At 46.3% G+C, this 27352-nt stretch overlaps 1 protein-coding gene and 1 non-coding gene across 2 annotated transcripts; one reads left to right on the top strand and one right to left on the bottom strand.

The window, feature by feature from the left end:
• The first annotated feature begins 4351 nt into the window (after positions 1-4351).
• Positions 4352-4423, top strand: TRNAE-CUC (transfer RNA glutamic acid (anticodon CUC)). Its single transcript has one exon. It is a non-coding gene; the product is annotated as a tRNA-Glu (tRNA).
• A 9728-nt stretch (positions 4424-14151) lies between these two features.
• On the bottom strand, positions 14152-25432 carry HEY2 (hes related family bHLH transcription factor with YRPW motif 2). The gene is made up of 5 exons (XM_052677863.1): positions 25236-25432; positions 24022-24100; positions 23834-23917; positions 21191-21272; positions 14152-16330 (listed from the first exon to the last, which is right to left on the bottom strand). Exons 1-5 carry the CDS (start codon positions 25316-25318, stop codon positions 15651-15653), a joined length of 1008 nt encoding a protein of 335 aa, XP_052533823.1. The 5' UTR covers positions 25319-25432; the 3' UTR covers positions 14152-15650.
• Positions 25433-27352: the final 1920 nt, after the last annotated feature.

The raw sequence follows: 27352 nt of genomic DNA, 5'->3' as shown, positions 1-27352 counted from the left end.
CCAAGAATTGTTACAATTTTTCACTATGAAACAGTCACAAAATAGGTTTGATACAGACAGATTTTTATTCCTATCTGAGTCTCTGCTTGATCCTACCATGCTCTTGGGACTGACTTCCGTTACAACACATCACTAATTTTAGCCTGGTTTCTGCAGTTAGGGCAAAGAGGAATTTTACAAATCTTCTTGATTTTCTTAACCCTGTAGTTTTGAATTAATTGCCTAGATTTAAATCAATTTAGCAGGTAGGGATATGGCAAATTTTTACAAATTTCCCAAAAATGAAACAGACAGAGAGCAGAGCTTTAAAATAGAGCCTAAAAAAGAAGTTTTCCCCTTGTAACTGATTGTGTTCTCCAGTTTCTTCTGTCAAGTAGATCAAACCAGAAGGTGCTTCCAAAATCTCTACAGAGGAGACTGAGAAATGAAAGCAATTTACTCAGATACAGATGGAGATAATAACAAAGCTGTATTTCTTTCAAATAAGGTTTTTTCTGAGTTCAGTGGACACCTGACATATTACCCACTGCCATGCCTTATCACAGACCCCAGTACCACATTTTAACAGAGGCAAGAGGAAAAGCTGACCGAGGTATCTCTGGATCAAACACAGAGCAGAGGAAGAATGGCAGAACAAGGAAAGAATTAATAGAACTTGCAAGATTAATTATAACAATATTGCTGGTGGCTTACTCTGCTATTTCTCTTCAGAATCTTTAAAATATTTTCTATAAACAGTAAATAACTGGTTTACAAAGCACAAAAACATGACATTGCAAATTCTCACATACTGCCCCCTCGCGCTATTGAAATTAAACTACAAGAAGCCAGAGCAATTCTCCTTACTGCTTCTAAAATGATCTTGGAGCTAGGAGTATCAGAACTGCCGTAAAAATTGGGAAACATCTTTTCCTTAGATTCTTTCCATAAAACACTGCCACGAAGAAAATAGCTTTAAGAAATCTAAACTGCAATAATGTGTTGTTTTTCTTTCAACACCCCCCCCCCACTTCCCAAGCATTATTGTAATAGAAAACAGTTAATCACAGAATTGTAGGGGTTGGAAGGGACCTCCAGAGATCATCGAGTCCAACCCCCCTGCCAAAGCAGGTTCCCTACAGCAGGTCACACAAGTAGGCATCCAGGCAGGTCTTGAACATCTCCAGAGAAGGAGACTCCACAACTCCCCTGGGCAGCCTGTTCCAGTCAGGTAACCGTTCTGACTATACATGGAAATTAAGCATAAAACAGCAGAAGACTGTGCTGAATCTTTTCCTTCCCTTTCATTTCCATCTCTCTAACACTGGGATGATGCACATTTTAAACCAGGCTCATTTAAATAAGAAAAGCTGATGCCAAGGCTTTCCAGCTCAAATAAACAGCTGGGGAAAGAGAGAAGTGATAAATGCACATATTGCACATAATTATAAATAATGTTTACACTGTCTGCTCAGATACAGGATTTTCCCTACTACCAGAGTGGGTACTCTAGGTACTAAAGACGATTTGTGCTTACCATTATGTAGCGGAAACATAACCAAATAAAAGACTTGAGTAAATTAACAGATCGCACTGATGTTGTTCTTACTCATTTTTATGCAGTAAACCTGCTGTCACACATTAATTAACCTGGCAAATGAAAGTAATAATAATATGTAATATATTCACATGGAACAGACAAGTTAATTGCGTGCTGCTTTACAGCTTGCAGTTTAAGTGAGTGCTTTGATTTTTCAGGTTTCAGAATTCAGCTTTAATTACTTATCTCTGAAAGCTGGGGTACAGTACCCCCGACACCAAGTGCTCACTTGGCCTAACTGACAAAGCTATCCCGCCATGTCGGGTGACAAGGAGCATCGGTCTGTGACATCCCTCCCCTGGTGCTCTCCGACGATCATTCCTCTCCAGCTGGCATCACAGGGATGCAGACACAGCTGCTGCTACGTCCGCACGGATAAGAGGATGAACTGCTGACAGCTCCACGCAGGGGTTTCTCTGTCAGTCACAGGAATCCAGAGAAGAGGTGCAACCTTTTGTCAGGGCACATGACTCGCAGGGAAGTGAAAGTCTTTCCTAAAAATAACTAGACAACCTCGGACTCCAATGCCACTTTCCTGGTGGTCATGGAGTCTGCCCCCTGCCGCTGCAGCCTGGATTCACACCAGAAAAAAAAATCGCAGCAAAGTTTCTCCGGTACATACATTTGAGTTTTCACCACCCTTACAGCTGCAATCAAGGACCCTTTCACCAAGAAATATAAACTTAATCATATTACTTCGCAGTCATGTGGACCTATTCTAGTTTTGAAGGAGCTGCCTTTACTGCTAGCGTCACAGCCACAGCAGCACAGAACTCAGCTGCCCTCCAAAAGCCACTTTTGGGGTGACAGTAAGCATTCGAGATGGGGGAGCCTTGCTGCTAACTGTGGTGCCTCAAAGTTGGTTAAGCACAGAAATACAACTGAACCAGCAGCTGGGCTGGTATAGAACTACCTTATTTTGAGTTGATGTTCCAGGCAGACTTTGGGTCAAAATGACCACTATGTTTACACTGGTTCAAACTGGCAGGACACCAGGTCACACAAGGCATATCTCTTCAACAAGGGGCACTGGTGACCTGCTGGGACCAGGTGATTTTCTCCTGACCATGTCCCCATCTTTGCATAGATCTCAGGCCATGGTGTCTCCTCAGCCTGGGCTGCTCCCTGTCCAACTGCCCTCAGCTTTGGCTCCTCAGGAGGAAAACACCTTGGCCTCACCAAAGAAGATGTTATTGACCTATGTGTGTGAACTGAAATTCTTGTAGGGTATGAGATAACTGACTGTATCCACCAGGGCCTGATTCTTACTTTACAATTTTATAAATTGACTGCATCGCTGTGCACTGAAATCAATCAGTCTGGACAAAAGCAAGCTCCATTTCAATCCAAATATGCACTGTGTTCAAGCCTGCTAACTTTGAAAGGCTTTGGCTGAAAGGAACCATTGGCTCAGATAAGAGGCTGGTAAGGCTGAAACCAAACACCTTGAGCTCCTGAGCATATCCCTGAGGAAAAAGGAGTCCTTTATGTTTGCTTTCTGATTCTGAAGCTGATTAAGATAAGCTAAGGCAAATTTGCAGAATTCATGAACTTAAATCTGATGCATATCTATCTTAATGTGGAAAAGGTTTACTCTATAACAAATATCAGTGATGGAAAGTTTGGGAACTAGATATTTGCTTGAATAGAGCAAACCTTTTTACATTATGGATACGGCTTCCATTGGGAAAAGATTTCACTAGTCATAGAGTCATTTTAGTTGGAAGGGACCCTTAAAAGCCATCTAGTCCAACTGCCCTGCAATGAACAGGGACACCTACAGCTAGTTCAGTTGCTGTGCTCAGTGCCATATCCATCCTGACCTTGAATGTATCCTGGGATGGGGCATCCACCCCCTCTCTGGGCAACAAAGCACTGCTGCCTTCAGACCTGCTTTGCTTGTGAAACAACGGTGCCAGAGGGAAAAGTACTTACGCAGATATGGTCCGCATCTACATTAGTCATGGATTCCTCCTACCTGCCAACACAGGACAGTGAGCCATCCACCTGGTTCTCATTTTGGAGCTGCAGGTTTCACTCAGTTTGCCTTTGGATCGGCATTTTCCTACAGACCAAACACCAGGGAACCTTCCGCTCCCTCGCGCCTCTCCCAGAACGCAGATGCAGCTGGAATGTCCTCTCTCCCAGGCATCTCAGTCTGTGTTCCTGGCACTTTGATGACAAGGCCTTCTCTCCTCTTTTAAGGAAGGGCATAAATATTCGTGCAACGGTTTCCCCCGGACACAAGAACTCTTCTGTCCATCAGGTGTTGGCCCACTGCCACTGGGGGAACAGTGCACACACAGCACACGGCACAACACAAAGTGCTTTAAAGACTTTAATCCCAAGTGCCAGCCCTCCATAGTCTCTCTGCCCAGCTGCAGAGCCTCTGCCTCTACCCAGCTTGAGGCCTGGCCCGGCTCGGGGTCCCTCCCATCCAGTCCGGCCTCAGAAGGAGCTCCCTGGAATAAGGAAGCCCGGCGTCCCCAGCTCCTTCCTTCTGCAGACGCTGACGGCGGTTGCTCGGGCTGCCAACCTGCCCGCCCGTGAGCGAGGGCCCGCCACAGCACTCGCCTCGGGGACAACCGGGCTCCACTTCCCTCCCGACGCCCCCTTTCCATAGGGTGGAATGGAAGGTCCCTTCTCCACGCACGCCTGCCTCGGAAGCATGGTACTGTCCAGAACAGGGAGAGCAAAACAAGGACGCAGTAGGGCAGAAACATGGCGAGCTGATAAACTCTTGATAAACAAATTAAGGGACGAGTGCGTGGATCCCTGGTGGTCTAGTGGTTAGGATTCGGCGCTCTCACCGCCGCGGCCCGGGTTCGATTCCCGGTCAGGGAAGTTACTAGTTTTGTAATTTCGTCTCTAGGATGTTTTGATTTTTTAAATTCTCTTTGTTCCTCTTCTTTACTTTTATAGCCCGACGAGCATCCGGACGGCCTCTGTGCCGAGCGTAAGTTGTTGGTGTTCCTGCTGAGAGGGAAGTTGCAGGCATGCTTTGCAATCTGCAGGACTGAAGCGAGGAGGGAGTTGTGCACAGTTACCTGCAGGGAGGCAAGGCATCTACCTGGATGTCCTGCCCTCACAGAAACGTCTCTGCAATATGATACCTTATTTCCCCTACAGGAGCCAGCTGAACAACACCTGCCAGGCAGGCAGCACAGTTGGTTAGCACGTAGAAATTCCCCTTTTTGACTGCTCTGACATCTAAAGGTGTTCCTGCTACTTTCTCCACAGTTGAGCAGTCACTTGGTGCTATGAAGGCAGTGAGGACCCATCGCCATGGCAGACCTCATTGCTCACAGCCTCCATCTCTGGAGCATCCTATGGAGAAAGTTCAATCCCCAGCTGTCTTCTGGTAGGAGGAGGAGGGCTGCTGTTCTTCCTGGGCCCGAGGAGCAGGCTGCCATTTAGGCACTATGGGAGGACCTCTTTATTCATATTGCAGTGGTGCTTGCTGGCACGTAAGACAAGAAATACTCATAATAAATGAATACCATGAAGTCAGCTTAGTTAGCACGACTGGCAGGATCCTCCCCACTTTCAAGAGTATGCCACAAGCCTTGCATTACCCACAGGTAACTCCTTCTAATTGTCAGGCTGCGCTATATGCTGGAAGACTTTGATATGAAAGCACCCCTGGAAATAATACCTTCTTCTTCCTTTGCCTGGATGCACCAGATGAGTGCTGCACTCTGAGCCACTTTCCAGTACAGATGAGAGTGTCTCATGAGAAGCCAGAGGTCCTCCGCTCTGTTTTTTTGTGAAAGAAGTGACTTCTGGTGGGGTGCAAAGGGAGAGGCCTTCCTTTGATTTAAGGCATAAAGCATAAATTCAGTTTTTGTAGTGATATCTTTGCATGCTCTTAGCATCACAAGCCCAGCTTTAAAGTCATCTGAGAAAGGTTAATCATATGCAAGATTTCAGAAACTTTGAAAAAATCCTATGGAACAGCTCATACAGGTTGTAATATTGTACTAGGAATGGAAGCGTTACCGTTCCAAAGCCTTTTCAGTCCAGTACTAGATCTGAAATTTGCCACTGAAGCTCAGATAATCAATACCCACTTTGAAATGAGTGAAAAACAATCCTTGTGCTGGTTTCCTGATACTTCAGGTTCTGCTGTGGTTACTGTTTGAATAGAAAAAAACACCAGGATAGGTGTTCATTTTTAGCATTGGTCAGATTGCAGTGGTAGTAAAGTCAGTGATTTTGAAAATTTGAGAGGACAGGCTAAGTTAGCCCTGACAAAGCGAACATTCCTTTCAGCCAAGGGCTGACAGCCTGTGATTGTTTCCAGCTTCCACTTCTGAGCTGAGCCAGCACCTGACTCACTCCTTCGAGAGCCATCTCACCGTGCCACCACATCATCATTGCTTGATGCCTTCTTAGAACTGTGGAGTTGCCTCCTAGGAACGGGTACCTGGCCTTGTTAACATTGGAATGGTTATTTCTCCACAGTATTTTTTTTTAATTTTTTTTCTGTATAGGTGGGGTCTCTCCAATCCATAGGTAGATAAAAGGAGAGCAGAGAGGGAGGTGTTGTCTAAATGTACTCTCACTGTGGTCATACGTAGTTCATAAAGCTTCTCTACAATGTCCTAATTGCACTTTCGGTGTTGCACACTTGGTTTGCCAATATTCTTTGACACAGTTTTAAAGATTGGCTTCCTTTTACCTGGGCCTCAGATCACCATGATGGGGAGAAGGCACTCGTTTATAAGAGATGGAAGAAGAATCTGTCCTGGAGTCTTTGTTGTTGTTGTTTTAAATAAAAGGTAACTCCTGACACTGCAGAAGTACCTGACCAGCTGGCTGTATTTGCTTCCAACTATGGTACATTTGAGATAAAAATCTCAAGTATTTTTAATTTCACTTATGTTCTTTCTCAAAAGTTTGACCAACAACTTTCCATATCACAGCAAAAGTTGATGGGAATACAGTGCAGTAGAAATAGGGAAGGTAAAGAAATCGGTATCTACACTACAGATCAGTTTAACCAGCAGTTGAGTATATCCAGTTAAAAATCTGAACTCACACTCTGTATTCCCTTTCTGAAATTTTAGAGAATAGGATCTTTCAGATAGAAACTTGATCTTATGTCTTTCAGGCGACCTCCTTGAAGGCACAGAACTATTTTAATTCCACTTTTAAGGCTCTTCCAATCTTATATGCCTGTGATAGGCATAAAACTTTGCATGACTGAATAACAGCAGACTATTTAGAAAATGAAATCTCCTTTTCCTTTTTCTTTTTTTTTTCTAAAGACTAATTTTCTGCTTGTTCTCATATTGCATTCCTGTCTGAAGGACACACGCTCATTAGTTCCCGTGACATTCAGGTGACAGCTTATTTCATTATTTTTCTTTTTTTTTAATTGCGAAAATAAACTCTGCAGTGAAACTCCCTTCTTCTAAAAGGGAAACAGCCCTTCACTTACTGATAAAAACCTGCTATCAATAGGCCACGAGGTGGCATCCCAGCTGCATGTCTGCCACTATCTCTTGCTCAGCCTCTCGACCAATTACTGATACCGATTTCAATTTAATTATATAAGGCAAGGAGTTATATACTCATGCAATTGTGATAGGCTCTGAAGTAATGAAGGTTTTGTATTGCTGATAGAGAAACTTCATGTACAGATGAAACCGTTATTAAGCCAAATCGTAAACAACGTATTTCTTTCTCTTCCATTTTCTTTCCATCTCTCTTTTGTAACTAGAGATTTGCAACGAGAGGCCATGCAAACTTTGTGCGAAGGCAGAGGAGGCAGACAGCATTTCTGCATCCCAGTTGGGTGGGTGGGCATCACGACTGGCTGGCAGGGAGACACGAAGCTCTGCTTGGCTTCCCTGCTGCACTGGTTGGCAAGACCCTGGGAGCCGGCTGTGCTGTGACACGAGTGCTGTTGTCACCATGGCAGTGAGCAGACACAAACAAGGCAAAGTGCATACTAGATAAACTGCTGGAGATGGCAGGAAAAGAAAAAAGAAAAAAAAAAAAAAGAAGTGTCAGGCACATAACCCCTCATTCTGGCTGTTGTTTTTTTCTCCCCAACATTTCTGTAAAATAATACTGTCTGAAATGTAAATCTCTCCTAGACAGAGATTTGATGTGCAACATTTCCTGGACAGTAAGATAAACTAAAAAAGCATTACAATCTCATTGCAAATCCCACCATAGCTGAGTTAGTTAGCTACGTTAGAAAGCTTACTCTGAGTCATATTTTAGAAGAAATTATTTAATCTGAAATAAAGCATCTTATTTAAGGTGATGATAACAAAAGTTCAGTGGAGATTTAATTACTGCACATAGCTCTATCCAAGGGCTATTTTCCAAAAAGTTTTCTTTATAGGAGCATTCACCACGTCCTTTCAAGAAGTGTTCTGATAATGAAACTGTGAATGTTCTGACCCTTTTAAACATCTGAACTTTTTCAGCCATTTTAAAGATCTGCTTCTAGACTTGTTTTATTACTGCCTTGTGGCTACAGTCAATCATTATTTTGCGCTTTTTTTTATGCTTTGGTTCCCATGTGCGCTTTGATTAATCACACTTTAGTAAACTACATTGACAATGCATTGTGCTGTGCCTAATCTTTGCCTAGCTGGCAGGAAAACAGAGCTGGGAGGTGCCAGCTTCCCCTGAAAGCAGGAAAACAGTAACAGACGATAAATTGATACTGCAACACATGCTCTGACCGATGGTGCTGCCTGCTGCGTGTGACAGGGAGTAGCGGTGACCCAGGTGAGGCCGGCAGGGCTGGTGAGCATGGCCATGGCAGGGAGTCTTGTGCAAGAAGGTTTCTGATATACATGACAGCTCTTCAGTGCTAAACTGCGTGAACTATATTGCGTAAGGTGCAGTTCTGCATAAGTGGTCCAGCAGAATGAATGAAAGAAACAGGGTGATCTCATTCATTTCCATCACCTTGGCAGGCTTGCCACTATAGTCAGCTATTACAGTTTGCTGGTCTTACTTTACAGTAAATATGAATATATATGTATAATCATATATATACAATGGTTAAAAATAATGCAATAAATTCTACTTCTCCTCTGGTCATATTGATGGGAATTTTTCTTCCATATCATCTGATTATCATCAGAGATTTGCATCCCTCACAACTTGGTTTTTGTGCAGCTACAAGCTGGAGGCTTACAGTGAGGGCCAGAAACTTCAGTGAGGGGTGCTGATGAGATTGGGTTGGAAGGAAACTCTTCCTCAGTGTCTGGCATCTAATTTGACAAGATAAAGGACAAAAAACTAAATAACTTTATCCCTGTTGTGCAGCTGGGCAGCCAGGAAGCAGACAAACTGTTGCATTTCTGACATGTTTAAACATTCAGAAGGAGCTTGGCACCTAAATATTTTTACAAATCAGACAAATGAGAATGCATGCTCTGAAGTTTTGGTCCTGCAAGGGCTTAAAAGCGTGACTAACTTTATTTATGTGAACAGTCCCACTGAAGTGGAATAGTTCCTCTGAGTAGGACTGCTTACATACTTACTGGCTCTACAGGATCAGTCCTTAAGCACATATCTGTTCTGAATATCAGACTGCTTTTGGAAAGCAACAGGAAATGTCCCTTAACTGAAGGAGTCATGCACAGTTGAAGCTAAAAGATGCATCTCCGACATGTCCAGTTTTTCTTTCGTTGGAGGGCTATAGATAGAAAAAACAAAAGGTGTGAAGGGGATTTGTTTCTCCTTTTTTTTTCTTCTTTTTGCCTCTAGTTGCAACCACAGGCACAGAAATACCCCACTGCAAAAGTCGGACATATGGTTTTACATATTTATATTGAACTATTACTTTTCTATTGTTTTGTTTGTGGCTACTGCTACTGGGCATCCTTGGGTCTTGACGGTCACATCAAAGGAGCTGCTCTGGCGTGAGAACCGGTCAAAGTGAGCCAGATAATTCATGGATTTATTACCGAGGTCGGTTCCCATGATTGTCAGTGGGCAGCAGGCACGGCTGTGTCGTAATCCTCATTCTCTTGGTAAAGCACATACTGCCTTAAAAAGGTTTAATGATCCAACAGTGATTTACTAATGGGAATCTTTCTTGTAGGTTTAGCAGGACTTAGAAGAGGGCAGGACAGCACATACAGGTCATTTTTCAGCACTATCGTTGGGCTGAAATGTTGGTATTTGTTTTGCTTTATTTCCAGATTCATGTTCAGAGCATTTTTAATCTTCTAACTGTGAAGGGAAATAAACAGAAGAGGAAAAGCCATTGTGGCTGAGCAGGTATCAGATGCGTCATAACGCGGGGAGGGAAGGAAGCAGGCATTTAGGACGGCAGATTAAGACTGAATATCCAAGTTAACTAATAAAAAGCACCAACTTTGAGATCAATGAAATAAAAGTGAATGGAGACAGAGATGTGAGGCAGGCCAGTGAAGCCGCTGCTGTGCTGCTGGTGCTTACCTCCAGCTGTTAGCTGGGAAAATGCTTGGCAGGGCCATTTTTATTGCTGTTTCACCCCATTTGCCTTTCCTTTTGTTGGGAGGGGTGGGAGAGAGCTGCCGGGTGAGAGAGCTGCCCAGCATGGGGCAGGGGAGGGGGAGAAGGAGAGGAAGTGGCTCTGCCTTGTCCCGCTGTGGCGATGCTCCCAGCGCAGTGCCGCTGGCCTGGTGCCTCTGCGGAACAACAAACCCAGAAAACCCAAACAAAACACACTGCTCCCTTCTCCCTCACCAAAATACTTCTAAAAGAGGGAGACAGAGTGGAGGGAAGCAATGTTATTTTGTTTTAAGGCTTGCAGATAAAACCAAAGTGTTGTGCTGGGAAGTGTCATTAAAAACTACTTGAGCTATCCACGCACAATACCTATCATCTTGTCAATCCTGTCGCAAAAGCGTACCTGAAATGTGTAAAATTTTCTTTTAAAGTCCCATTAAGAGAGTCTTCTCAAAGCAAAGTGAAGTTACTTGTGTCTTTCTGGTATATGAAAAAAATCCCCCAGAGCATTCAGAGTTAAATCAAAACTAAGAAAAAAGAAGAAGCGTGGGCCCTTCAGTAATTGCAGCTTTTGCTCCTTAGGTTTATGGATTGCCTTGTAGTCATTTATGAGATTTTCACATACCACACAGTAATATATAATACTATTTAGGGGTATTTGCAGGTAAAACCCTTTTTTTTTTACATTTACCAGTGACGTACTTCTTCCTGGATCAGAGTGCTGGTTTAATAGAAGGAGGGCTTGCAGTGTAACTTGCATGAAGACGTGGGCAGAGCTACAAATTTCCGAACTGATGGTGATCGCAATCATAATTTCAATGCTGCATCAGAAGACGTTTTTCTTCTGAAGACTTCCCTTTGTAGAAGAGAAAAATGCTGAATACAGACTATGTGAAAAGTAGAGTGAAATCAAAAGCACAGAAGGACTTTCATGTAGAATAAGTAGTAGCACAGTTCAGATAACTATTGTCTAAGACATTTAGCTTTGCTTGAGTTCAGGCATTAGTGTTGAATGAGCTCACTGCGAGCATTAACTGGTCGTAATTTTACAAGATCAGTAGATGATAATCTCATATTATCTTCAAATTATTTTGAAAAACCTATATTCTCAACAGGAGAGGAGATGCCTGATTCTGTGGGGGAAAAAAAATTAGATTGCATTTGAAAATATAATTAAGATTAAAATCCCATCTTTTCACAGATGATGCAAGATAGAAAAGGAGAAATTCAGTTGCCTCGGCATAAGCATTTAGTGTCACTTCAAGCAGCAGCTGCATGGACCGGCAGAGATGCTGGAGGACATGAGGGAGATGTGACTGCCAAGGGGCAGGATGGATCCCTGCTGAGGACACTACAGATATTTAGGCAACTGAATACAGACTAAATATGCATTAATACAGGTGGCACTTTACCACTTCCACTAGTAGCATTTGCCAGAGGCAAAAACTAACAATAAACAACAAAAAGCCCCAAACTAACAACAAACAAACAAAACAAAACCACAAATCTCACTTCTTTTCAGTTAATTGCCTGTCAAACATTTGTTTAATCTGTAAATCAGGAAAGGTTGGGCATAGGATCTGGCTGAGATTGTGGCATTTCTGGCACCTGCCTGGTGTTCTGTTCTTATCATGTGTTCTCACGAGCAGGTGGGAAGCAGTCCTGCTGTCACTCCTTTTGAGACCTTCACACATCAGTTTCCAAAACAGTGGTCTTTGCCAGTGTGAAATGGTGAAGCAGGGAAAGAGCACATATAAACTTTCAGCTTTGAGTAAAACTACACCTGTGTTCAGGCACAGGAAGCCTGCAAAGAAACATACACCTTCATCTTTTCTTGAAGTCAAGACAAAACCATCTGTAACTACTGAATCTCTTAAATCCTCATTTGTGTGATCTCAGGCTATCTATGCCCACAGAAGCAAATGGCCAAGGATCCTAGTGACTACGGAACCAACAGGAACCCAGTTTAAGTCCACTAGTAATTTCTTATGTAAGATCTTCTTGTGAAAAGAGGTTTGTGAACTTTTTCTATTAATGTGAAGAATTTTATCTCTCCTAAGAATTTGTCAACACCCATGTCCTGAGTGTTGGCCAATGTCCTTTATTTACCTTGAGACTGCCTGACTGAGGGCCCATCTGTCAGAGTCACTGCAAACAAACATGTTGAAGGATGGCACCAAGGAAGCAGCAGCACGACCTGCCACCTTGCCTTCCCCTTGCCCTTCCCCCCCAGCTACTGCCAGGGTACGATTCCTGAAATGTAAGGTTCTAACCTCCACATGGAAAAGTTACTCGAAGCTAAAAGTCAGATACACTGTTGAGTGAACAGTCTGATTCACTTTCTTGGGCTACACACTATGATGTAGATCCCAGGCTCTCTTCTTCCTTCTCCAGGACCGCTGCTCAACTGAATGCAGAATAAAGGCAGAAAAAGTAAACGTGTGCATAGCCACGTTCTACCTTCTGGCACTCAGTTATACCAAGTGGATGTCTTTCCTTTGCTCTAACACTTATATGAATTTCTTCAGCTCTGACCTACCCAAAGCTATTACCTTCTGATGTCTTTCCAATGGAACATGTATGATAAGCTGCTTCTCCTCTCATTTCTCACTTGGGAAATCTTCATCTGACATCACAGAGGTGATATCCCATGGAGGGGCTCAGGATTAAACAGAATGTAGGCTGAGCTCTTGCCTTGCATGGTGCTGATCTCGAAAAACAAATTGAAACCAGATCAAAACCCAAAACAAAACAGAAAAAGAAAATAGAGAAGATATAAGCCACTCAGCACGCACAAACTTGGCTTATTTCATAAGAGTGAGAGTATGACAGGCCCAAATACAAAGGCTGCACAAATCCATCCATGATGTTTGCTTCAGGATGCCAAAATATCCACAGTTCTGTCTAACCAGCTTCTGAAAAATATTTTTTCAAGCTACCTTCCTTTATGACAAGGCAGAGTGTTGCCTTTAAGGAGACAGATTGTAATGATTTGAGGCACACCAAATAGTTTGAAGCCCTTAGCTGGAACCAAGTCAGTGGTTGCCCGTTCTTACCACAGTATGATGTAGGGAGAACTCCTACCAGGCTCTTAGATGGCAGGTTAATAGTTAACAGCTTAAAGTCAAGTAGGGTTGAAATCTGCTTTTTCATGCAAATAACCCCACTTTTTTCACTCATGCGACCTTTCTTCTTGAAACTATCCACAGAGAAAATGAAGGATACCTTAACTGGATGCTGATGAACATACCAGCAGAGCCATTGGGCACTTACATCTGGAGACAAAGAAATGTCTGAATCTCCCATGAACAACGAAACTTCACAGAATACCATGTATGATTTATGGCACAGGAGTGCAGATCCTTCTTCTTTTTTTTTTTCTTTTCTTTCCTTTCCTGTTTTAACCATGGGACAGCATGCTGTTCATGCTGCTCACTGCCTGAGCACCGAGGTCCAGTTTATGCAGGTGTGGATCAGATACATCTCTAACACTTGGGAGGCGGGGATTAAGGGGGCAAGTCATTATCTGAGGCTGCATTTTGGCAATGGATGCTGTCTCTGAGAGTCTATAGAGTTGTCACCTCCTTTCTGTTTCTCAGTCCTGTCACCTGTTAGGAAAGTCTAATAGATCTTCTAGAACCTTTCAGACTTGTAAGAATTCGTGGTTATCCTATAGCTAGAGAACACACCTTATACTAACATTCTCTGCAGACCTAACATGAAACAAATTCTTGCCTCAGTGAGAACTGAAGTTAGGAAACCAGAACCAGAGGTGAAAACTGCCCTCTCTCATTCTCAATATTGAATTCCATTTGGTTAAATTTTTCTCTTTCTACACACATCCCCTTGGTGAGGATGAATGAATGCTGGAAACCTCAATGCTTTAGGGTGCTCTCTGGGATGGACAGATGGATCTGTTTCATTCACTGCAGAATCAAAAAACAATGCTGTTTTACTGTTTTCCTGCCTGCTTAACTGTATCCTGGAGGAGACAGGCTTCTCATCGAACAGGAGCCGGAGAGAGGCTGATGGGTGTGCTTCAGGCCACAGTCCATGAGTATTTCTCAAGACCAAACACAAACTGCAACAAATCATCCATAAAACGCAGTCAAAAAGGACTTCATTTAATTAGTGATATGTAAAGACTTTTGCATAGAAAAAAAGGTTAACAAAGTAATGCATAAAAGACCAACTAGGTACAGTATTTTTAAAACAAATATTTTAAAGTATATTTTGCGTAATGTTTAACATTCTCAATGCTTACTGCTTTCTCCACACAGCAGAGAAATCAAGTGCATAATAATACATGCTGTGTTTTATTTTTACTTTTTATTTTTTTTACATAAAATCTCTAGTTTTTGACTTGATGTATTAAAATACTTAGGTTATTTTAAGTCACCGTAATAAAAAAAGAAAGCAAAACATTTTATGCAGCACTAGTTGTCTGGGTATTGACAAAATAACTTACTGCCATCCCCTTTAATACATTCATTTTGGTTTGGAATCAAACCCACATTACAATGTTGGCATGCTAACAGCCAATTTAAAATTGTCCCTACCATCACTTCATTCATACCCAGAGCGACTGTTATCCCAGAAGTTGATAGTGAAAAGAAGAGGGATTTTGTACAGAGTTGGCTAAAAGTAAACGTCCAAACGCAGCTAAATAAGTTAAATGGAACTCTCACAACACCAGGTCTCTTGTATTGGCATGAGCCAACCCCACAGAACTGTGCATGCTGTCAGCAGGTGGTTACTTCTGGGTGCATGACAACCTACTGTTTGTGCAGATACAAGTTAGCACCATAGTTAAGCCATAAAAAAGGGTGCCTCAAGGCTCACAGGCACTGCTGAAACGTTCATTAATCCAAGCACTGATAAGATAATTGTTTTTACCAGGGCTGTGCTAGATGTCACAATTTGGCAAGTCTGTACAAAGGAAGGAAACTAAGTAAGCGAGTTCCAGGCCTGTCAAATTGTACGATGTTTCTCAGCAGCCTTTTGGCTAAATGAACCTGTCTGCTTAAAGAGCACACTCTTTCCTGGAAGAATATCGCAGTCCTGAAGCTGCAGTTCAGGACTGCCTGTCTCTCCCAGGTCACTCCCATACCTGTGCAATGTTATTGGTTTTAGCAGAACAAATGTATATATAAGTTTTATTTCTTTTTATTATTATTATTATTATTATTATTGTTTAAATGTCAGGCACTTAGGAAAGTCAAATTCTTTTCTGAGCCCCAGGAGACCTGATGGGGATGATTCCTCTCTTCTCCGCCAAGTGTGGATGTACAGCCAGAGAACTGTTAGCCCTAGTGCCTACGTATGTCCTGGGGAACATCCACATGCCAATGCAATGGTGATGCTTCTGAAAGCCACTGCCTCCAGGTGCCCTCAGCACACCTGCCAGGAGGAGCAGGCAGCCTGTGTCCCTTCCAGTGCCTGCAGCGAGGACAGTGCCTGGGCTGGCTGCCAGGCCCTGGGTGACAGTGGCCCTTGGCACTCAGCAAGGTCACAGGAGCTGTATGTGTGTGTGTGTGTGTTTGTGTTTGTGTGCATGCGTGGAGAGAGAAGAGGGAGTTGTGTAGGGTAGAAGAGGGGGCACTTAGAAGGCTCCGACCTCCGTCCCCCAGGGCCGGTAGGGCTTGCCGCTTGCCCCACTGCCAGCCTGCTGGGGGCTGGATGAGGCTGACATGGCCAATGGCGGGGTGATGGCTGTAGCTGCTGCCACCGCAGCGGCAGCTGCACTTGGGGGGAGCATGGGGAAGGTGCTGGTGAAGGAGAGGGGGAAACTCTGGGCGGCTGCCGTGGCGGCGGCGGCTGCGGCATGAACGGTAGCCGAGAGGGAGAGGAGAGAGGTAGAGAGCGGGGGGACGCAGGGAGCAACACTGCCCGCTGAGGGGACCCTGAGGGCGGCGTCGGTGTGGGCGAAGGTAGCGGTGAGCAGTGCGGAGCCGTGGGGAGGCACTTCTGAGGAAAGTCTGCATGGAGCGGCCTCGGGGGCGTGGAGTCCATTGGGCTGTAGCAGGGCGGCCGGGAGGTGGTGGAAGGCGGCTGCCCAGTGGTGCGGGTGCAGCGGGTGGTGGTGGTGGGCCATGGAGGAGGTCATGGCAGCCGCTTCCCGCTGAGAGGCGCAGGTGCTGAGATGGGACACCAGTCTGACACGCAGCGGGTCAGAGGTGTCGAGGCCTTCCACAGATGTCAGGTATCTCGCAACTTCAGTCAAGCACTCCCGGAAGCCAATGCTCATGAAATCCATGGCCAGTGAGTGAGCATCAAAATAACCTGCAAGAGGTGGACAAAAGGCACGCTGAGCGCTAGGCCAACCTCCCGGCTGACATCAGGCAACACGGCCAGCCCCAGCCTCCCTCAGCCACCGGTCTGTCACTTACGGGTTAAGATTCGCAACAAGAAAAGTGTGTTCTCCAGCCTGTAAGTGATTTGTGTGACCATCCCTGTAATGCAATAGGCTACAGTTGTTTTTGTACACTATATAAACGAAAGGAATTAAGACCATAAGTACTCGTGACTCTTGAAGAGATACACGATGCCGCTCCTGCGGTACCTCGGGAAGCCTCTGCAGTGCGGTGTTATGGTGTCACCCCTGCGTGTGTGAGGGACACATTTCTACGCACAAAGAGACGGCGGGGGACCAGGCAGCTCGCACGCACTCTGCTGCCTCTGCTTTCCCCATGCTAGCATTCACAGCAACGCACTGAAGCTATTGCTTGACACTGCGAGACAGTTGTTGCAACTGCTGCTGAGGGCTCATCTCCTTCCCAGAGTCATTAGGACGATGTGGCATACGGTGCTATTTAACTACAAACTAAAAACATCTTGTCATGACTCTGCACACACACAATAAAAAGCTTTACTGAGAAAACGTTTTATGCAATGCCATTGCTAATTTGGAGATGGAAGACTGACAGTCACATAGCCCAAGAGGCATTTCAGCAAATAGCAGCTGGAGCTCCATAGGCTTGAGACAAAAAACATTTGGAAAGAAAAAATCAGTTTTATTAAACACATATGAAAAGATATTCCCTTTCTAAAAGGGTTTAGTATCAAATCTAGTGGTTAAGTTGCTGCTCTTCAGCTACAAAAATCAATTCCACTTCAGTTCAGAGGTGTTCTTGGGAGAGCAATGTCCAGTTACTCTCAAGTGGGCATAGTGGTTTTTCTTTTGCTTTCTTCAAAACTTTTTTATGGTATTTATGACTATGATGTGCATTAGTACAGACGGATCAAGTGCCCTTATTATGGTGCATTTTGGCAGCAATATTTGCACCAGACCTTGCACAGTTGGGCATGAAATAACTGAGGTCTTCTTGAAAAAATCAAGCAGCTTAGAAGGCTGCTTTCACTTTCTATTGCTGTGCGTCCGCATCGTAGAATGAACTCAGGCTCTATGAAGAAAGGTTGAGGGAACTGGGCTTGTTCAGCTTGGAAAAGAGGAGGCTCCAGGGACATTTTGGCCTTCCTGTAGTTAAAGGGAGCATATAAACAGGAGGGGGAACAGCTGTTTACAATGGTGGATAGTGATAGGACAAGGGGGAACGGTTTTAAACTGAGACAGGGGAGGTTTAGGTTAGATATTAGGAGGAAGTTTTTCACATAGAGGGTGGTGACACACTGGAACAGGTTGCCCAAGGAGGTTGTGGATGCCCCATCCCTGGAAGCATTCAAGGCCAGGCTGGATGTGGCTCTGGGCAGCCTGGTCTGGTGGTTGGTGACCCTGCACATAGCAGGGGGTTTGAAACTTGATGATCACTGTGATCCTTTTCAACCCAGCCCATTCTATTCTTAATTAATTATATGTACATACAATTAATCACATCTTCCTAAATCCCCTGCCTGCTATATACCACCTCTTGTCAGTTTACAACAGTGCTTGTCATGCAAGCCACCTTGCCCACCTGATGCTGTACAAGACCCCAGAGAAAGCCTCTCCAGCTAGCAGCATGGTGAGTACAACATGTCGGGGAGTTCAGCCAGGAAGCACAGACCCCTCTGCCGCATCTGAACAATTTGTGAAATCACAGTGTTTTGAGGGAACTTCTGACTAAAACCAGGCAGGCAGGCAGGCAGTGGTGAGAGAGCTGTGTGCTGAATGGCGGCCGGCAGCTTGGCTTGAGGACAGTCTTCAGATCAGAAGCCTCAAGACCTCCCTTCCATGTCTCTGGAATGCAGATGTGGAGGACATCGCTGTCTGTGGCTCCCTCTGTGCCTGAGCTGGCTCTGGGATGAGCAGTCCAAAAGCCCTGTATGTGCTGGCTCCCTGTCAATCTCCTGCGAGGTGGCCAAGAAACAGAAATGAGGACACCAGCCCACGTGGGAACTGAGCTCCAGGTGCTTAGGTGACAAGGCACGGCCACTAACAGCTCTTTCTACACCAACCCAGGTGTCAGTCACCTGAGCTCAATTTGCACTGAAGCTGCAATAAAACCACACCAAGGTCCCAGCCAGCTACTTGCTGCTGGCTAACAGCTCTTTCCTTTTGCTTGCTTGCCCTGTCAGCAAAAAGCGCTGGCCCCAGGCCAGACAATAACTTCACACAACAATGAGACCATTGCCCACACCTGCATCAGGAAATATAGAATATACGCAGAGCTGGAAAAGCAGTAGCCTCCCTGCTTTGGCTTCTTCCCTGCCTGCTTCCCTATCTGCCAGAAAGGTTCCAAAAGGCTGAAGCCATGTCAGCCTTTTTCCTGCTGTGCTCACACTGGATTCACCGCACCACTAAATCTGAGAGGCTACCAATGCCACCCTTTCCAGCTCCATGCATTCTCAGTTGGTGGGCCACTAGGAGAAAAACAAGCTATCCCTAGTTCTCAGCACGGGGCACAACACAATGTAAGGGTTCTAGGACATGTTTCTCTCTCTTCTGATAACAACTTCTGTCCATAGATGAAATGATGGGACAAATCTTTTCTCTGACCAACAAAATTTCTCATTTTCAACAAAATGAGTTACGAAGTAGGAATAACTACAATTGCAAATAAAACAAGTATCAGCCTTTAAAATACCTAAGGAAATGATATTTAAAGCTGTTACTTACTTTGCAAAGTAAAACATTAAGTAAGAAGGAAACACAGGCTTAAACTTTGCCCAGCACTAACTTACAGACCTCTTTTCTTAAAGTTTGTTAATCCATCCAGTGAGATTACTCTTATCTCTGGGTCAGAAGGAGAAGATTAAGCCGCAGTGTTTGTGAAATAGCTGGGCATTATACTGATGTGCCACAAATCTCTGGCCCTGGAGTAGCAAGGAGGGCTCCTAAGGGTCGCAAAGGTGGCTCTGGTTGGCCACTGGTGGCTGTGGGTAACCTCCCCACACCATGAATCTCCTTGTTCTGTGCCTGGCAGCTCCCGTCCCCAGCACCTCATCCCTGCCCCATCAGATAGCCACTCGATCTGACCCACTTAAAAAATAATCCCCAGCAAAATTTGTTTGAGGATAGAGAGGCAGGGGAAGGAGCATTCCTGTTAAATCTCCCTAAAGAGTGGCCGTATCACTAGTGGTACAGGTCTTGGAGAGATGGGGGCTGTTGCAGCTTTTATGAGAGACAGGCTGGGATAGCTGGGCTATGCACTGTAAAGGGAGGACGCAACGAAGCGGCAACCACTGCTCTTGGCTTCTTAGCCTTGCTTGCTTAGCCTTGCACCAAGTGAAACAGACTGTGGAAAACCAGTAAGCAACTACGCAATTAAAGACTGCACCACCACGCAGACACGAGATGATTTGAATTCAAGTTGCACACGCACAAAAAATTCGGGCGTTTCGTAACTTTCAAGAGCACTACTTTCCCAGCGAAATAGACATCTTTACAGAACATTTCCTCCTGCATACAGTTAGATAAAATTAACATTTCCTTAAATTTTGTACATCTGCTCAAGATACCGAGAAGCATATCTGTTATATGAAAGGCAATAAAATCCCTTTCACTTCTGACAAAATGAGCTAGCTACCAGTAAATCTTAAGCTTAGAGGTACTACTAACAAAAGCCTCTTAACACCTATAAAATATGTATGTCAGCTTGGTGTGACTTTTAACAAATAACAGAACACCAGCCTCCAGCAGGCTTTCCCATAGCCATTTGTTGTTATGCACGCACTGATTTTAAGTTGAGCCCTGTAATCACTGCAAGGTACAGAGAGCTGCAGCAATTCTCTCACGGGCTAAAAACTTTTGAGTTTAATAAAAAGAAAGCAAGTGATTACATTTCCAGCAGCAGTCTCTTTTCTAGCCTGTACCTTTATATCACAATGGGTTAATGAAAAATGGGCTGATCTCCATTACGGCAGTTTCAACTATAATGACAGTTGAGGGCACGGGATGTGGGACAGTTCTTATGGAAGGCAAGCAAGTTCTTTGCTCCAAATAAGCTGCAACCCCGTGACTATAGAGAACAGCTCGTGGGTGGCTGACATCGTTTGGCCTCCAGCCTCAGGGCTGTCAGCTCGCACAAGCAGGGCACGCTTGGCTCATGGCAGCAGGCAATCAAACGGGTCGACCGCACTGCCTCTGTGTCATGCAGGCTCTGGATGCAAGGAACCACCCTGACCTCTGACAAACACATCCAGTGTGTAAATAGAAGCTCAGATAGTGCTGCTATCAGTCTGCAGTCTTATCTGATACCTAGAGCTGCCTATAGCAGGCTGGATTTTGTTCTGGTGGACGAGGCAGTCTAACCTCACATTTATAAGTCTTTCCAGAACAAAGAAAATACATCCACAATAATGAAAGCTCCTCTCCATCCACTTCCTTTGGTATAGCTGCTGTATAATGAGTTTTAACATTGGTTTTGTGCTACACAATTGTTGCCACAAACCTCCTGTTTATGTTTGGTGTTTGCCTATTTGTTTTGTCTCCCTGTGCCGATTTCAGTGCTCTTTGGAAACCCCAAACAAATCTCTGACTGGGCTGCCTGTGAATGAAGCCTTTACTCCCACAGTGTTATGAAAGCAAACACAAGCCCAGGGTCAAGTGCTTCTTTTGTCCCAGTAGTTCTTTCCCACGAGTTCAATCCTGCCATTAGCATTGATTTCCACTCCTTTAATCTGGAAACGCCTATCACAGCCCGTCAAAGTACTTTTTGCTGAAATTTCCCCAAGCAGCAGAAAAAGAAGCCATCTTCTCCTTACCTTTACCTCCAGTCGCTTGAAGCATCTTCAGATGATCCACTGTCATTTGCAGTATTTCTGCTTTTTCTAATTTGGCAGATCCCTTCGAGATAAGAGATTCATGTAAATAAAACTGAGCCCAGCCTTACGGTTTCAATTTCTCCTATCATAGGAACATTCTCAGCTTAATTCTTTTGTGAGCATCTGCATCCCAGACACTGCCTAATGACTACTGCCGTCTCCCTCTCAGTGACACAAGCACCAGCAGCACAACCTGGCTTTATTAAGACTATGGCTCAGTGTAACTCTGGCTTTGAGGTTGGTGCAGAGATGATGCCTTCATGAAATAAAAGAAGAGTCTCACTTTCAGCACATCCTTTTCAAGCAACCGACCCAAAAAAAAAACCTGAAAACCCACCGGGAAAGGTCTGCAGTGCTGGTGATGAAGATCCCTCCACAGCCTCTTTTGCTGCTTTTACCAGTAGGTGTCCCTATGGACACACATCGAAAAGTATCCTTCTTCCCTAGAAGCCTATTAATTTTTGACATGTCGTTTGGCTGCTGAATATTCTATTCTCATTCTCCGCTGCAAAAACAATCGCACAGCCCACAGTTTTTTAAGTTACTGCAAGGCTGAGTTTGCAGGGACACGCAGCTGAACACTGTGAAAAAGAAAGAACTCTTCCAGCAATGAGGCTCTTTCCTGCCACTGAGGATGGCTCATGGTGTTGTAGGATGCAAGTCCAAAGGCAGTATTAATACATTAATTTATAAATAAAACCTCAAACACACCTGGAACATACCCAGACAGCTGAGTTGTCCATGCGAACATTACCCCAGGATCCCCCTCAGCATCAACAAAAATCAGAGCTGCGCAAACTTTGGCTGCTGGCAGACAGCATCCTGCAAGCCAAATCTGCTCTCTGTTCCCACTCGTGCCACTTGCTGACACCAGACTCTCTGCAGCCTCCGCTGCTTCATTTGTGCTGCAGGTGAGCAGAAGAGGTCCGGGGGGCACCTCAAAGCTCAGCTCCAGGGGATCAGCATGTGGCCAGGAGCGGGTGGAAGGGCAGTGGGAGCTGACAGTCTTGCTCGGACACTTCAGTGAGTGGAATGCCAAGGAGCTGGGAAAGGACGGGTGACTTTGTCTTTGGCATCTTACAGGGAAGTGTCAGGGAGGCTGAGCAAAATACATCGCACGCTTATTTTTACCCCGATCTTACATATTTTTTTAAATTCACTTATTGCTTTCAACATTTCTTAGGATGAATTTTGGTGTGAGGGCGAGCTTTTGATTAAATTCTACATTTTACATGCAACTGCATCCTGTGTTTTGCTCAGACTTCATCTTTTCCGTAGAAACAGCACAGGCCGTCTCCGGGCGAGTGACTAATAGCTAAAAACTGCACACTGCTGGGTCCCTTCCAAAGGCTCTGTAGGACTTGTTTTATAATGTTTGTGGGTTTTGAGAAGTAAACAATAAAATGGGACAAACAACTGTTGTCTCTTGCCCCTGTTTATCTAGCTGAAAATACCTCTGCCGCTCCACTCTGCCACAGCCTACGGAACAGTTCAGCTAAAGCCAGCAGGTACTGAAGTACATTGCAGGTGACACAAGTGATGCTCTTACTGCAACTGCAACACTTAAAATTTCTTTTTCATTGGCCTCTTGTTCATGTACTGAGCCTGGTACAGCGGGGCTCTGGCCACTCCTAGCTGCCCCAACAGTTCGGCACCCACAGGCTGCTCTCAGGGTTTACTTTCTGTATTTTATTTTCAGTTCCAAGAAGTCAGGAGCTGTACTCTCAGTTGGTGCCTCTGCGTGAGACCCAGTGCCATCTGCACATACCCACGCATCTTCAAATACATTTGATAAAATATACATGCTGTTAAATATCAAATCAGGAGACAAAAAAAAAAATTAAACTCAAGATATGGGAAAGTAATTAAATAATTTGAGCAGCAGAAACAAAACACGCTTTTTGCAGCACTGATGGTACTTGAAGCTTTCGCTGTGCAATTTCCCAGGCAGGAGCTGAACCCAGGTTCCCTGCAGTCAGCTGGACCTTGACAGCCTTCCCATCGAGCACTGCTCATTGAACGCCTTTGAAAGTACCACTGCCTTACCTGGATCTCACCGCTGGGCCTTTTCCTAGCCCCAGTGCACTGCTTTTACACGGCCACTTTAAAACCTGACTGATCCGGGCAGCTCGCTTGCTTCTTAGAAAATCATACAGATTACGTTGCAACTGCAACTATAGATTAAAATGAAAGTTTCCCTAAAGAAGGGGCAAAAGAGATCCAAGATTTATACTGATGACTAATTGACACACAGGTCTGGGGGGGTTGTTTTGTTGTTTCTTCTGTTTTGTTTTTTAACTACAGAGTAAAGCACATTTTTAACAAAACCACCACTGGAATTCATCGAAAGAACAGAGGCAACACGAACACTGTTACCCTTAAGGGAAAAACAAGCCAAAGAATGGAAATGTTTTTCGGCTTTATGATGAATTATGTTCCTAATAGTTTTGCCACAACAAAGCGCTTCACTGAGATGCCAGCTTTGTGCCAGATCAGGACACATACAGGATTATTTTAATAAGCTCTACAAGAGAACCGACATTGCCAGATGAGATACAGGATGAAAAAAAAAAAAGGGCTTACTTGTTTTTCAAAAGCAGTTGGCACCAGCCGCCTCAGCTCAGATAAACTGTTATTTATACGATCCCGGCGCCTTTTCTCTATAATCTATTCCCAAAAACAAAACACGGTAAGTTTACAGAATTGTTGAAGGGCAAAATTACAGCACGCACACAAATTGTCACACGGGAAAAGAACGAAAGGACACGTACCCCTCTTCTTTTCTTTCTGGCCATGATCTGAGATGTTGTGGTTGGGGAATTTGGTCGAAGCACAGAACTATGGCTTTGCCTGGGAAATGACAAAAGTACATCAGGTGTTGTACAGTGTGACAAACTGCTCTCTGAAGACATCTTAGATTGCTCTATTGAGTACCCATAGTGCCGTCACATGTTGCTTAGGACACACTGGGTTTTCAAAGAGACATTTTGTTTTGGATTGGTCCAGCCAAGAGGATTGCTCTGTGAACTGCCAGAAACCCCTGAAAGGTTCTCTAGCAGATGGTTCACCGTCCAGCACAGGTTTCATATTCATTGTATCTAAAATCATGCTTACAAATACAGTCCGTAGAACTGCATTCAAAGGAAAAAACATGGACGACCTTTACATGATAGCTGGAACAGATAATCTTAGAGGCCCTTTCCAACCATAATGATTCCATGCCTCTATGCTATCAGCAGCAGATGTATGCTATGTTACAGGCCCGGCCAGGTTTTGTCATTCCTGTCACCTCAGCGGGCACTCACGCAGGAGGGCAGCTGCTACCTGCTACCTCTTCCAACACCATCAGCACAGGGCTTTTACAATCTGCTTTTACAACTGCACTGCCTACAGCCACGGAAGGGTCTCAACCTCATCACGAACAGGCTTGCTGTTTGACAGACTGTCCCCAGTGATGGGGACAAGCCGGGGCTCAGTGCTCATACCACTGCGTTGCCCTCATTGGCCCTCAGACTCAAGCTGTCCCTGCAGAGTCCCCCCCGACATTTCCCCCTCCTTCCTCCTCTCCCCCCCCGCCCCCCCTACTTTCCCGAGTGGGGAATCCATCTCCACCGGCTCACAGCGGGGTTTGCTGCTGTTCCCATCCAACCACCGGACCCACAGGTCATTTCCTACTGGCTCCGATTCAGTTCGGTTGCTCGGCACCGATCGGGAGTGACTTCGCGAACAGATCCCACTGCACGCAGTGCATCACGCGGGGCTGCCGGGCGGCTCACGCACCCCCCGGGCCGGCACTGCCCCGAGCTCCAGGCGGCGCGGGGGTTCCCAGATAGCTGCGGGCTCCGAGTGGTGCCGGGGATCCCGGAACAGCCCACACTCTCGAGTTTCGGGATGCTGCCGTTATGGAGTGCAGGGTTATGGTGCCCAGGGTTTTGGCCCTCGGCACCCGCGCGGGTGGCACTGGGGGGTGAGGGGTCCCGCTTACCCGCAGTAGTTGTTCTCGCTGCCCACATCGATGGTCTCGTCCATGTCGCTGTCTGAGGTAGTTTCCTCGCAAGGTCGCTTCATCGCGGCTCAGCCCGCAACCGGCGTGGGGCAGAGAGAAATAAATCCGGACGGAGGCTCCGGCCCGGCACGGCACGCACCGCACCGCCAGCAAAGCGAACCGTCTCTGAGACGCTTTCCCACGCCGCGGCACAGCCTCAAGCGCGCCGACCCGCCCCCGGCCAGACCCGCCCCGTCGGGAGGACTGGACGGAGGGAGGCAGGGCGGGGGCCGCCCACCCGGGAGACGGAAAAAAGTCTCGGGCGAAGGTGCCGGGATCCGCGAGGAGAGGTAACGAGGCTCCCGGCCTTGGGAGGGAACGAAGGGGTGACTCTCGGACTGTACCCCCACTCCGTCCCGCGGGGCCCGGCGTAGCGGCCGGCCGGGAGCAGGGAGAGTGAGCGCCCGGGGGGGCCGGAGCCGCGGTGCCGGCGGGCGGCACTTTGCCGATGCCCCCTGTGGAGCGTCGCTGGGCCAGGGGGAGGGAAGAAGGGAGGGGGACGCAGCGCTCGGGTGCAGGTGGCTCTGCGCGGTGCTGGAGGAGAAGCCAGCTGCAGCCCTATTTCCCTCTGTGCAGGCGGTGATATCGGTGGCACGCCGAGCGCAGGCTCTTCACGTGGCTGTCGCTGCTGTGTCGCCCTTCGCAAGCCCGCGGTACCGTCAGCGGGAGATGCACTGTCACTGGGACGCAACCGAAGCGGAACGAAGGGCCGAGGCGGCTCAAGGGGACTCGGGACGCGTGCCCCACAGTGGCCCGTTTTATGGTATCTGAGCAAAAAATCAACCAATCCAAACAAAAACAAATAAGGACGGGGACCACTCGGGAGAAAACGATCCAGCGGGAACAGCCTGCGGCGGCCGGCTGCCGTACCCGTGCTCTCTCCTGGGGCTGCGGATGCCGCAGAGGACCGCGCGACGCTCCCGGGACGGGGCGGGAGGCGGGCGCGCAGTGCCTGCTAATGGCGCTGCCTTCAGTCGCCCCACGGTGCGGCACGGTGCTCGCTTTCGGGGCTCCGCACGGGCATGTGCTGGTCAAGTCAGTGCCGCTACAGCTGTATGATGTGTGCTCATTGTGGCCATAGTTAAGGCTGCCTTACGATTTTTCTCTCTCCCTCTCTCTCTCTCTCTTTTTTTTTTTTTTTTCCCTGGGGCACAGTTCTGCCGTGCTTTTCTCTTACAGAGAAACCCGAGCTGTCCCGTGCTTACTTCCTGAGCTAGGCTGATGTCAGGGCTGTGCGTCGTGGAATCGGCTGCGAAATCCTTCTGACAGCCCTGCTGGGGTCTCCTGGAAACCCCCAACGCTAAGAGGCCTCTGCTGCACCCAGTTTAGGCAGGTTCATTTCGTTTTCTTTTTCCTTTCTTCTTTCTTGCTTTTCTTTTTAATCTTTCTCTTTTTTCTCTCTTTTCTTTCATTCTTTCCCCATTTCTTTTATTCTTTTTCTCTTCTTTTTTCTTTCTTTTTTTCCTTCATCTCTTTTTTCTCTTTTTTTTTTTTTTTTTTTTCTTCCTTCCCATCCCCAACCCACCCGTTCCCCGGGGGCCATTTTGGGCTCCCCCATGCCGCACTGTCTGCCAGTCCCCGCCCGGAGCCGGCAGCAGGTGCGCGGTGGGGGCCATGCAGGAGCTGCGGGCTGCAGCCGCTGTCCGCTTTTTCCCGTCGTTGCCGGGCGGAGAGAGGTGCTGTGAGGCGCGTCCCTCCACTGCAGAAAAGCGGGGCTTCTCTGTATGTCTGCTTGCAGAGGAATTACCACTCCTGAGCAAGTAGGGCTCGCGTTAATGTATCCCTTCCCGTTCTCCAGCGCTTTTCCCCCCGAGGTAACAGCCATAGGGCACTGCTATGCTTGGAGCCGCGGAGCCTCCGGGCGGCCTAAGGGGGGAGCGGGGCGGAGACTGCGCACAGGTCCGGCGTCCAGCATCGCTCCGAGCCGCTCCCTGCCGGGGGAACGGTGCTCCGCGATGGCTGCTTTGGTTTTTTTTTTTCATTTTTTTCTTTTTTTTTTCCTTCCCTTTCCCCCCCCCCCCCCCCCCCCTCCTTGTTTTTTATCCCCTATTTTGCCC

Source organism: Tympanuchus pallidicinctus, unplaced genomic scaffold, assembly GCF_026119805.1.
Source record: "Tympanuchus pallidicinctus isolate F22 unplaced genomic scaffold, pur_lepc_1.0 scaffold1, whole genome shotgun sequence".
NCBI lineage: Eukaryota > Metazoa > Chordata > Aves > Galliformes > Phasianidae > Tympanuchus > Tympanuchus pallidicinctus.
The sequence above is the reverse complement of the archived record's forward strand: the minus strand, read 5'-3'. Positions and strand labels throughout refer to the sequence as shown.

What these genes read in the sequence shown, in the direction of transcription:
- HEY2 (XM_052677863.1), bottom strand. Translation starts at nt 25,318, where the DNA reads ATGAAGCGACCTTGCGAGGAAACTACCTCAGACAGCGACATGGACGAG. An exon ending in AGCGAGAACAACTACTGCGG is followed by an intron (nt 24,101 to 25,235) that starts GTAAGCGGGACC and finishes GTCATTTCCCAG; the next exon opens with GCAAAGCCATAGTTCTGTGC. An exon ending in CAACTGCTTTTGAAAAACAA is followed by an intron (nt 21,273 to 23,833) that starts GTAAGCCCTTTT and finishes CTTATCTCGAAG; the next exon opens with GGATCTGCCAAATTAGAAAA.